The sequence below is a fragment of the Gopherus flavomarginatus genome, chromosome 2, assembly GCF_025201925.1.
Source record: "Gopherus flavomarginatus isolate rGopFla2 chromosome 2, rGopFla2.mat.asm, whole genome shotgun sequence".
Classification (NCBI taxonomy): domain Eukaryota; kingdom Metazoa; phylum Chordata; order Testudines; family Testudinidae; genus Gopherus; species Gopherus flavomarginatus.
In genome coordinates, this window is record NC_066618.1 from 12,867,793 (window position 1) to 12,878,176 (window position 10,384).

The window sequence follows — 10,384 nt, forward strand, 5'->3', positions numbered from 1 at the left end:
GGAGCCCACCATCCCGCCTTAGTTAGAGCAGAGACCATCCCCTCCTTTCCGACATGTGAAACACCGTGTAGCAGGGTGGCCAGTGATGGGTAGAATGAAAAGGGGGCCACAAAGGCACCAATGGGCGAATGCCAAAGGGAATCAGGATGTAGAGAGCAACCCTGGGCAACCCAGGAGTCTTTTTCGGTTTCTGGGGCAGAGTCCTGGAGCAGGGTGAGGTCAGTGAGGGACGGCGGTGGTATAGAAACAGACAGGGAACCTAGAAATGCATCTGGGGAAGGTTCTATGGCAGTAGCTTGTTTAGCAGAGGCATCAGCAAATGCATTACCCTTAGCAACATCAGTGTCTGCCATCGAGTGGCCAGGGCACTTAACAGCCAGGGCAGGGGGAAGTAAAACTGCATACAGGAGAGCAGCGATATAGGGGCCATTCTTAATAGGGTTACCGGCAGATGTAAGGAAACCCGAGCTTGCCAGAGGGTACCAAAGTCATGTACAACCCCAAAAGCATAGCGGGAGTCAGTGTAAATGGTGGCGGAGCGTCCCTCCGCCAAAAAGCAGGCACGGGTGAGGGCAAATGTTTCAGCAACTTGCGCTGAGGTTACAGAAGGTAAAGGCGCAGCTTCTAGGGTTTCAGAGAGTGACACTACAGCGTATCCTGCAAGGAGACGACCTTGGTTGTCTGGGAAACAGGAACCATCAGTAAACAAAACAAGGTCAGAGTTCGGGAGAGGGACATCAGAAAGGTCAGAGCATGGGACGGTGATAGCAGAGACAGTTGCAAGGCAGTCATGAGGATCACCTTCGTTAGACAAGGGAAGGGGAGTGGCAGAATTTAACTGAGAACAGCGCTTTATAGTGATATATGAGGCCGACAGCAGTAGAAGTTCATACCTGGTAAGGCGAGTGGAGGAGAGGTGGCTTGTATTGCATTGTAACAGCAGAGTTTCTACAGAGTGAGGGACCATGAGAGTAAGGGGGGAGTGAAGGACAAGGGATTCAGACATTTTGACTAGGCGTGCTACAGCAGCCACAGCACGCAGGCAGGGGGGCAGACCGTGGGCCACAGGATCCGAAGTGGCAGAGAAATAAGCTACTGGGTGGTTCTTGCCTCCGTGCACCTGAGTTAGAACTCCAAGTGCACATCCAGATTGTTCATGGCAGAAAAGGTTAAAAGGCTTAGAATAGCCTGGCAGCCCTAAAGCGGGGGCAGAAGCCAAACCTTGTTTGAGAGAAACAAAGGCAGAGTCTGCTTCAGGTGGCCATGGCATGGGATTAGGCACAGAGAGTCGAGTGAGTTCATGGAGAGGTTTTGCAAGGGAGGCATATTGGGGAATCCATTGCCTGCAAAATCCAGCCATGCCCAAAAATTTTCGGACCTGGCGTGGACTGCAGGGTCGGGGAAAGCTAAGGATAGCCTGGACGCAGGTGGGAGAAAGCATACGGGAACCCTGGGAGAGGAGAAAACCAAGGTATGTGACAGGTTTGACAGAGCTTTAGTTAAGAGCGAGAAGCCTTGTGACTTTTGTTTGCTAGGGCAGTAAGGAGCGCTAAAGAATCAATTTCTGAGGCAGATAACAAGGGGGAACTGAGGAGCAGATCATCTACATATTGGACTAGAGTGGACCCGGATGGGAAAACAAGATCAGCTAGGTCTCGGGCTAATGCCTGGGAGAAATAAGATGGACTTTCTGTATACCCCTGAGGGAGCGTGGTCCATGTATATTGTTGTCCCCTGTAGGAAAAGGCAAAGAGGTACTAGGAATCAGGGTGAACCGGAACAGAAAAGAAAGCAGAACACAAATGAACAACAGTAAAAGGAGTTGCAGCTGGTGGGATAGAAGCCAGGATCATTGCTGGGTTTGGGACAACAGGAAAAACGGGTATGACAATATGATTAATGGCTCGAAGGTCCTGAACAAATCGCCATGATTTGCCATCAGCTTTTCGAACAGGGAGGATAAGAGTGTTACAGGGACTGGAACAGGGAACAATAATGCCTTGCTCCTGCAGGGCAGTTATCACCGGAGCAATGCCAGCCTCTGCCTCAGGGTTTAAAGGGTACTGGGATAGGCGAGGCAGGGGTTTGGAAGAGTCAACAGTAATGCAGACAGGATCGGTATTTAAGCGGCCCACCTCAGAGGGATGGGTTGGCCACAGAGAGGATGGGACCTACGAAATTAGGTGCTCAAGGGACGGAACCAGTGGGCAACAAGGGACCAGAGTAGAAAGGGACGTTTCAGATAGCAGGGAGGCTACAGAATCACTCAGGGAAGACTGGGAAATTGTAAATAGACCCCATCTGGGGAACAGTATATGGTGCAGCCAAGCTTACATAACAGATCCCGACCAAAAAGGTTTACCGGAGTGGAATCAGAGAGAAGGAAGGCATGATCCGCAGAAAGGGGACCAACCTGGACCGGTAGAGGTTTTGAAAGAGGATAAGGAGTTGGGACTCCCGTAATGCCCACAGTGGACACGTTTTTTCTGGAGTGGGGAACCTCAGGCAGGTCGATAGTATGAACTGCAGAGAGCGAAGCTCCCATATCAGCAAGGAAAGGGAGAGAAACATCATTGATAGTTAACACACACTCACCCGTGGGAGTGAGAGGTAGTAAAGGGGCTAAAATTTCCTGAGGTTCCCTGGTGTCCCGTCGTTGTGGGGCAAAGTAAGGCTGGGGGCTGACTGGCTGTGCTGGCAGGGAGTTTAACTGGTCGTTCACAGAGTTACCAGGCCGGCTTGGACACTCATTCTTCCAATGTCCTGACTGTTTACAGTAATTACAAACATCCCCATAACCCGAAAATCCAGTTCCCTGTCCCCTCCCACGACCACGTCCCTGTCCCTGGTATTTTCCCCGTCCCCGGTACTGTTTGCCTGCCCTGAATAATGCTGTATTTGCAAGGCCATTAACTGCCGAGCTGATTGCTCTTCCTTTCCTTTTAAAGTACGTTGGCAGTGCTCTGCCACTGTTTGCAATTTGCCCATGGTTTCGGTCTCCCATCCAACACTTATTCGTTTTAGCAGATTGCCAATAGCAGGCAGGAGGCCATTAACAAATGCACTAGCCAGGGCGCCCTGTCCATTTGTATCTGGTTGCTGTATACCAGAATGTTGCAGAAAAATGTCAGTTAGCCGGGTGCGATAGTCGCCCGGGTTGTCTCCCTGTCGTTGCTTACAGCTATTTATAGCCGTCCAGTTGGCTTTAGGAGTCCATACCCGAGGGATGGCTTCAAATAGATTTTTAGCTCGTTCCTTACACTTTTTTCGATATTCAGCATTAGGACCAGTGTCTGGCAAAGTAGAGTGGTGGTCAGCAGCGAGCCAATCTGCTGCTGTGAGCCATTTTTCATGCTCACTAGGGGCTGTTACAAGTAGCTTTCACAGCTGCAAGAGGTCTGCCTCAGAGGGGTCATAGGTATCACACACTAACAAAAATTCCTCTGCAAATTTAGTAGGATTTTCTCGGGGCTTTTACAATTGAAAGGAGCTCAGTGCGAGTCCAGGGTTTATAGCTCCAAGTGGGACCTCCGTCCTGGCCCCCAGTATGCAGGATTCGGAGGGGAGCCTGGATATTTTTAAGGCCCAAGCACGAGCTTTTACGAGGCAGAGTGAGTCCAGAGGAATGGGCCTCGGCAGTACCAGATGATCCGGACGGGTCTGAACTGGAAATCTCTGGGAATTGTTCCTGATCTGGGAGCTCTGGTAACAGTTGTTCCTGAGCTGGGGGCGTGGGTGGCCGTCTATTGATTTGACGCAAGGCTGCCAGGCCAATTAATGCGTCTTCTTCATCCTCGTCCCCAGAATCTAGCAAGGGGTTCTCTTTGTCTTTTCCCACCCGGAGACAGGAGTATAAAGGGGGCTCTGCTTGGAGAACAGGGTAAAGGGGAGCCCTCGGTCTAGTGGTGGGAAAGGAGGTTTCCAATAAAGCTTTTAACTTATCATTTGAATCTTTGAGAGAGACGAGTTTCGATTCTGTCCATCTACGATTTGCCTCTTCCCACCATTGCATGAAACAATCGACCTCTCCTTTTGCCAATTTTGCCGATTGGCCGAGTCTGTCTTTTAAGACATCTACTCGATCCTTATCCCAAGATCCTAACAGTGACCACTGAGTTTTGGGATCTCCCTGAGTTAGCCTAGACCATTTTTCCTGAAACTTACAGGAGTCCAGACCCTTCTAAAATACATAAAATGAGCCGGAGTTCCTTTAGGGAACTGCCCCAACTTAGACATCTGGTTACCCATACAAGAGGACTTTACACACCAATCACACAAGAAGGAAATTCGGGTTCATCAGAGCGATGCCCGGTGCAACACACAAAAGGAGCCCACAGGCTACTGCCTCAATCGCCCTTGCTTTCACACTAAGGGTTTTACCCAAGGTGCGGTGCGGCTGCGATTGTGCAGATTTCACTCACTCAGACCACGGGGACAGGAACCCCTTGGTCGGCCTATCCCCGGACGGAGACGGCACCCAAACTCAAACACTCCACAGGGAGGACGGATAGACACAGAGACAAGACAGTCCTCAGTCCGGACAAAACACAGAAATAATTACCTGACCAGATTCCTGATGTCAGATCCCGGGATCCCTACCAGAACAGAGTGGGAACCAACAGGTTCGATGGCGTAGACTTCACTGTGATCGTGCGCCTTTCCGTTCTAGTGGAGGACCGCTTGGGCCAAGTGCCCAGGTGCCGGCTGCCACGGTTGTCCTACACAAACGGTCAGGGAATCACACAGCCCCAGTGAAGACGGTTGCCATCTCGGTGGAACCTCCAAATTGTCAAAGTTAGAATCAGGACTCACAATTTGTCAGACCACTCTGTTTATTAGCGCAGCGCTCCGCCAATAACATTCAGAATATGTGAGTGGCCATGCAAGGCCCAAACAGTCTTATTTATACAGATAAAAGAGTGGGAATTAGACAAAAGGACAAAGAAAGCAAAACAGTAAAATTCACCTGGGGCACAGCATGTATATCCTATTTCCTTACTAACTGTTATCGATCTAAGGCTAATACTTCACCAATTGCCCTTAAACGGTGCAATTGTTCTACGTTAATGTCTGTATTCCTGACACCTGGTTGCAACATTCCAACAATTTTGCTTTAAGGTACAGATCACATTTCTTTAATCCTTTCTATTCTTACAATATAATTCATTCTACTTTCACACTCTGCTGGCCATAGACCTCTCCTAGTGTCCCTTTGCTTCCTTTATCAATTTTCTACAGTTTCTAACATGTCATTTGTACTCATTACTATCAATTTCCCCTTTCTTCCATTTGTTATATTATTTATTTTTATTGGGGTTTTATAATGTAAAGCACTGGTTAGAGCAGGAAATGTGAAGCCACAGTGTCTAGATTACGTATATTCTCAAAGTATGACCTGTGTGTCTTTGTGTAACTCGCAGTGAAAAAGGTATAATGATCTGCACCTTCTGTACTACAAATAACTCCCATGGGCTTCAACCACCACTGCACAAAGGCATCTGACAGCATGGCTTGGCCTTCTGAACAGCCAATATATAAGTTACATATTAAAAAAAAAAAACACCAAACAAAACAAAAAAAACAATGGGCAGGGATCTTTGGTGGAGCAGTTTGTATTGGCAGTGCAATCTCAGTACTATGCACTGCTATTAATGATGGCAAAGAGATGCCAAGTACCAATGATAAATGTATGGATTCCACAGGGATGGTCTTGTTCTATATTTGTGCAGCACCTGGCACTATGGGGTCCTGGTCTGTGACTGGGGCTCCTAGGTGCTATTGCAAAACAAAAAATTTTAGCTGGATTGGTTAGCTGTGATTGGTCACATGGTATTGTTTCTTTCCCCTGATTGGATCAGTGTGACTCTTAGAAGGAGGGCAGGGAGAAGCTACTGGACAGCCAGTTTTGAACCGCACAGGGAGAGACAGCAGTTTGGGAAGAGGAAGTAGATGAGCATGACAATTTAGAAAACTTCTGACCTTTTCCTTTATGGCTCTCACAGGCCTTTTCCAAGGCATCATTAGTAGAAAAGTCAGGTTACTGTAAGCAGTATTGACTGGATATTTATAAAGTTTACAATCACTGTTGCATCTGGGTTTTAATGGCAAGACGTCACGTCTGATGATTGATGGGGAGCTGCTATGTTGAGTAATATTATGGGCTACAAGTTATCTCTACAGCTTGAGGGTCCTTAGCAATGGGCCAGTGGGTCCTGATCTCTCCCTCCCCCCTTTGATATTTTAACCCAACTTATCACATACTAAGACAAGACCCACCTGTCCCAGGCAGGAATAAACATCCCAGGAAATCACAAAGTCATCCACAGATCTATTGCACCTGCCCAATGTCACTGTACTGACAGACTTTCCTGTACCCTGCAGGATCTTAACAATGCCAATCTGAACAAGAGAAACACTAGTTCAAGAATGGAGAGAACTTTACCTGCATATAAACCACACCCCAACAGCAACGTCAACAGCAGTAGCAACTATCAGAACAACAATGCCCCTTCGGTAGTTTCGGCAGTGACCAATGGAAATGGAGCCTATCCCAGAGAGGTGCTGATCAACAAGACAGTGGATGAACTTCCAGAAGGTGTGGATCCCGCTAAAAAAGAGGTGAGGGAATTGTCCAAGCATTGGGTTGATGCAGTCCCAGTTGCACATTGAACTTAGTCAAAATGATTGGCTAAGTGAGACCTATTGCTCTCTAGGTTTATTAAGCTTTGCTTCAGGCTAAGGGAGTGCACTGGATAACTGAGGGAAGGAGAGACAATAGAATTTGGGTGTTCGTCACACTAAGCCCAAGGGTGATTGTCCCGTAGTGCTGATTAAAAACTGGACTTTCCGCCTCATGGGAAATTCTAATATTTCTATACTTGTTTTCATCCCAGATTGGGACAAAAAGGTGAAATATTGAAACTCTCCTCAGAAGAAACGTTTCCAAAACTCATTGATTCAGAAATATGGAAATGTTTCATTTTGACACTGTTAGCTGAAATAAAAGGTTTTTGTACGTCTATAGTCCGGCCAGGGTACAAGGCCCATATGGGACATGGGCACCAGGGACCCAGAACTACAACTCCCAGGAGGCACTGTGGCAGAGATTAAGGTTGACCCCAAATGAAATGAAGAGTTTTGGTTTTTGTGTTAACAAAATCAAATGTTTCATTTAGATTTTCCGCAGCAGAAAATTCTGCCAAATCTGATCTTTTCCTGTGGAAAACAGATGGTAATGAAACCCCATTCTCAGTTGGGCAAAGGTTGCATTCAAAATTTTTCTTCTGGCCCTAATGTTTTGCCAGATACCAAAGTCAAAGGCAGATAAATATGACCATTCCTGCATGATCCAGGCTCCACAAGGCTTTAATCATCTGGGGACAGTGTGTCTGTTAGCAATTGACAGAGGGGTATTCATCTTCAACCGAACTTTTAGCAGCACACTGCAAGCAGCACACAACTGTACCTGTTGTGCTAATGTTCACACTGGAACCATTCAGGATAAGAGTGTTTTCTCTCCTGTGATAAACTTCAATGCAAACAAAAACGCTTGTTTGTTTTCTACAGAGTTTTTTGGATTTCCATTGGAAACCGGAAAATCAAAGCTTTTTGAAACCTTTTTTGTTTTCAGCAACTGGGAAATTTCAGCTGGTTGAGCAAAAGTTTTTGGTTTTACTGAAAACTTTGACCTGAAAACCTTCCCAAAAGGTTGTCCCGTAGAAATCTCTATTTTGACAAAATAGCCATTTTCCATTTAAAAAACAAAACAAAACAACAATAATTAACTGTAATAGGAGCATTTCAGCCACGGGGGACATTCAGCTCTGTGCAAAGGGCCATCATGAGATCTAGGCACCAATTAAGTCCTATTTGAGCTGCCAGTCAGGATCCAAGTGGTGCACATAGGCCTTATATGGACTTCTGCAAAAGGGTGAATTTCGCCCACCCTGCATAATGGCTGTTACAGGTGCATTGTGCATAAGAAAGCAGTAACAAAGCCGGAGTGTGTGCACATTCCAGATTGCTAACTCCACCTTGCGCTTCTGGGCACATCATAATTCTACTCTGTTCAGCCCATCACATGTCTTTAGGCTGTAAACTCAGTGGGGTAAGGAAGTGTGTCCTTGTCACACTTCACTCCTTGTGTGGCGCTGTGCACATTAATAGCACTGTGGAGGGCACCACAAGGACTATGCACCACTTCAATCTTAGGATTCTGCAGAGGAGTGTAAACTTCATCCTATACAAAAGACACTAACTGAGGGTGACTCTTTCTCTGCTGCCGTTTTCCTCTGCAGTACTATCTATCTGATGCAGACTTCCACGATATCTTCGGGAAATCCAAGGATGAGTTCTACCAGATGCCCAAATGGAAGCAGCAGAACGAGAAGAAACAGCATGGACTGTTTTGAAGCAGAGACTGTCCTACACCTGCTGGCTGTGGAATGAAATCATGATCTCTGTAGCCACAGGAGGGGAACACAGATACTTGTCAAAAAAACCTATGCAAAAACCAAAACCAAAACCAACCAACCCACCCAATCCAGGCCAAGCAAAGCTGCAACCTCTTAAGGTCAGAGAAGCTTCATTGAACTGCTCTTCCTTCCCTCCTGCAAACAGTGGAAATTAGAGATCCAGCTCCTGAAGATTTTACTCCATGCTTTGATATTTTCTTGCCAGTTTTGTACCACTATTGCCAGTAGCTGCAAAGACCTGTCAGTGTAGAATTAGTGCATTGTACACAGCATGATGGTTGCCATGTTTTCAAAGTCGGTGTTTTCATTGTGGAACATAAATACTGCATGGTAGGTTGCTCGATTGTCAGGTTTGAGATGAGGCAGGACAAATACAAAGATGTAGTGGGAACTGGAGAGGCCAAAGTAGAGTAGATGAGTGATACTTTCAGGTGGACAACTTCCAGCTCCCACAAGTGGCTTTTTCCCAGTAAGGAACAAGGATAATAAATGTTTGAGTAAAGTTCATAACCTGGCATGTAAAAATTCATCAGAACCTGGCTCAAAAAAATAACATTTTTAATTTATTAAATGACTTATTTGAAAAGAAAGCAGAGACGTAGAGTAAGGGGCTGCTGTCTATTTCCAGAGTCAGGCCCCAGTTTATACCATCAGGGCTGTGTGCTGAATTCTTGCTCCATACAGAGCCCCATTTACACCAGTGGACTCACATCCTGGATTCACAGATACAAGAGTCTGCCCATGTGCATCCGACTGCAGGATCAAAGTCTTAGGGAAATTATTAGGTTTTCACTGGTATAACCAGGAGCAGAAAGTGGTCCTTAGATACTTTTGTCTCCACATGGCCTCTCTCAATCATTCTGTCACCACATTCTGCTCCCGGTACAAAGAGCACATTCCATATCACTTTTTGAATTTTGATTTGGGGCACGTGGGTGATTACAATATAATGGATCTGGCTGTAAAAAAAAATCAATGTGACAATGACTACAGTTTCAGTTTTGTTCCGTTCAAACCCAAGCAGTGATTTCACATAAACAACCAAAAGTCATGCTTTAAAGATATTCTTAATAAAAATGTGTGTGATGGACTCATTTCAATAGGGTAAACTCTGCTCATCTGAGAGAGCTGCTCTCACCTCCCACCAGTAAAATAGCCTGGTGATTTTGTGGGTGGCTGATGGGATTTCTAAAAAATAATTTTCTAATAATGTCTGGCTGGATTGTCAGTCCTGGAGCTGGAAAACTTGTCTATCCCTGGAGCAGGTATAACACAGGTCGTAGAAGTGCAAGCTTCCCCTCCAATGCTCTGCTAATATACCATTAGCCTGATATAAAGGAACACCTCTAGAAGTGAGAGGAGGTACTTCATTTCCCTTCACGCCCATTCAGTAATTGGGCTGATGTGACGGGGTTCCTGGGGTGCAACCTGAACTGTGGGACCGCTGAGTCCTCTGTCCCCCCAACCTGGGCTCCCTCGCACACTGTGATGCTGTTGGCAAGCAACAAACCTCTGTCAGGTACTGCACTTACACAGATATCCACAAGCAGGGACATGCCCAACGGAGTTACATGAAACTAACAATAGAGAGGCCTCAGTCAATTCCCTTCCCCCCCGCCCCACTCCCCAGCCTTGCACTGCAGAGCTGTGCTGCCTTGCCCTGGTCAGAAGCCTGACCAGTGTACATTCATTACCCAGTCTCAATGTGGAGAGGACACACACTAGCCTTTAGAAAAAAGAGCAGGAGTACTTGTGGCACCTTAGAGATTAACAAATTTATTTGGGCATAAGCTTTTGTGGGCTAAAACTCACTTCATCGGATGCATGCAGTGGAATATACAGTAGGAAGATATATAGATACACAGCCCATGAAAAAATGAGTGTTGCCATACCAATTCTAATGAGACTAA

General features: G+C 46.3%; 1 protein-coding gene across 1 annotated transcript in view; it reads left to right on the top strand.

Annotated features, from left to right (window-relative positions):
* Positions 1–9,567, top strand: part of VILL (villin like) — a 58,940-nt gene extending 49,373 nt beyond the window's left edge. Inside the window, exons 19-20 of the mRNA XM_050942492.1 lie at positions 6,382–6,618; positions 8,298–9,567. Of these exons, the coding sequence (XP_050798449.1) occupies positions 6,382–6,618; positions 8,298–8,411 (351 nt within the window). The 3' untranslated portion in view covers positions 8,412–9,567. The remainder of the gene's footprint in view (positions 1–6,381; positions 6,619–8,297) is intronic.
* Positions 9,568–10,384: the final 817 nt, after the last annotated feature.